The sequence below is a fragment of the Nicotiana tabacum genome, chromosome 22, assembly GCF_000715075.1.
Source record: "Nicotiana tabacum cultivar K326 chromosome 22, ASM71507v2, whole genome shotgun sequence".
Lineage (NCBI taxonomy): Eukaryota > Viridiplantae > Streptophyta > Magnoliopsida > Solanales > Solanaceae > Nicotiana > Nicotiana tabacum.
The window spans coordinates 94,326,853-94,328,915 of NC_134101.1; the positions used below are offsets into that span (position 1 = coordinate 94,326,853).

At 43.4% G+C, this 2,063-nt stretch overlaps 1 protein-coding gene across 1 annotated transcript; it reads left to right on the plus strand.

Moving 5' to 3' along the window:
• The first annotated feature begins 538 nt into the window (after positions 1-538).
• Positions 539-1,387, plus strand: LOC107769936 (uncharacterized). Its single transcript, XM_016589195.2, has 2 exons — positions 539-771; positions 874-1,387. The coding sequence occupies exons 1-2, from the start codon at positions 539-541 to the stop codon at positions 1,385-1,387; spliced, it is 747 nt and encodes a 248-aa protein (XP_016444681.2).
• Positions 1,388-2,063: the final 676 nt, after the last annotated feature.

The following is a 2,063-nucleotide window of genomic DNA, read 5'->3' on the forward strand; positions in this document are numbered from 1 at the left end:
ATGATGAGCAATTACCTAAGGATCTAGTGCCTCCCCCAACAGCAGCTCCGGCTTAGAAAACTATATCCCTAGAGGTGGGTCAGATATTTAATGCAGTCAACAGTGCTATGAAAATGTTTAAAGCCTTCATGGCCAACCAGAATGAGAGAAGAGATGAGATTCCACCTCAATTAACTAGACAAAACAATTCTGAGTCCTCAAGAGTGAATGAACTTTTGAAGTTGAATCCTCCAGTGTTCCATGGTTCTATAGTTGATGAAGATCCAATGTTGTGGTTGGAGGGTGTCAAGAAAGCCCTCCAAGTGATGAAAGCATTTGATGATGAAGTTGTGGAGCTGGCTGCTTACCAGCTTAGAGATGTGGCTGGCGCTTGGTTTGAGATGTGGGAAAAGAAAAGAGATGAAGATGATGGTCTGCCTACTTGAGAAGAATTTAAAGAGGCCTTCATGGCTAACTTTATCCCAGAAGAGGATAGAGAAGCTAAGGCTACAGAGTTCAATAGCTCAACCAAGGGAATAAAAGTGTGCAAGAGTACTACATGGAATTCATAAGGTTAGCTAAGCATGCTCCTCACATGGTTAAGATAGAAAAAGCAAAGATTTGCAGGTTTGTTGGCGGTTTAGCTTACCACATTAAGGATACGACATCAGCTGCAGCAATAGGGATGATAGCCTTTTCCTCTGTTGTGGGATTTGCCAAGCACTTAGAAAAAGACAGACAACATAGGAGAGAAGAAAAAGAGCATAACAAGAAAGCCCTGCCAGTGGGCAGGTTTAATGGTACATCCAACGGAGGTGGAAGGGATTCCTCTAATAAGGAGTCATTAGAACCAGCTTAGTCCAGTCATTAGTCAGGTGGTGGGTATTCCTTCAGATGTACTCAGAGTTATGGAAACCAGTCTCGCCAGAATCAGAATTTTAGGACAGCATCCTCACATAGCCAGAGTCATGCTGAGCAACATTCACACCAACAAGGTCTTTGTAGAACATGTAAGCGGCAACATTCAGGTCAGTGCAAGCTCGGGTTTCATGGTTGCTATCATTGCGGAGACATTGGTCATATAAAGGCCAACTGCCCAAAGTTGAAACATAATTTCAATGGGGGATCAACTCGTCCTTCTAGTTCCTCAGCTACTGTAGTTGCACCACCTCAGGCTCATGGTTCTCATAATCAGACCGGGCATGGGGCAGGCAGAGGTGTAGATCGAGTAACTCAGGGAGGGGGACAATCCCGTTTGTTTGCTACACTTGATTGTCAGAGTGTAGAGGCATATGTAGAAGTTATTATAGGTATACTTTTAGTCTGCTCACATAATGCTTATGCCATAATGGATCCAGGTTCAACATTTTCATATGTGACTCCATACTTTGCAATTAACTCGGGCTAGAACCTGAACAACTTAGTAAGCCATTCCTAGTATCTACCCCAGTTGGCGAGTCAGTGAGAGTTACAAGAGTCTATAGAGGTTGTATAGTTTCAATCCAAGGTCGCAACACCGGGGCCGATCTCATAGAGTTAGAAATGGTGGATTTCGATGTGATCATGGGTATGGATTGGTTGTCTTCCTGCTATGCCATGTTAGATTGTCATGCCAAGATAGTCAGGTTCCAATTTCCAAATGAAGAAGTCTTAGAGTGGAAAGGTAGTATCGTTTGTAGGTAAGTTTATTTCTTACCTTAAGGCACAACGAATGATCGGTAAGGGGTGTCTCGCCTATATGGCTCACATCATTAATCCAGAATCAGAACTACCAGCTCTTCAGTTTATGCCAGTTGTTAGAGAATTTCCAGAAGTTTTCCCAGATAACCTTCCCGGACTTCCTCCCGAAAGAATCATAGACTTTAGCATTGATCTCATGCCAGGCACTCAATCCATATATATACCGCCTTATAGGATGGCTCCAACAAAACTTAATGAGTTGAGAGAGCAGTTGAAAGACCTTCTTGACAAGGGCTTCATCAGGCCGAGTGTTTCATTGTGGGGTGCCCCGGTCCTGTTTGGCAAAAAGAAAGATGGGTCTCTCAGAATGTGCGTCGACTATCAGCAGTTGAATAAAGTTACCA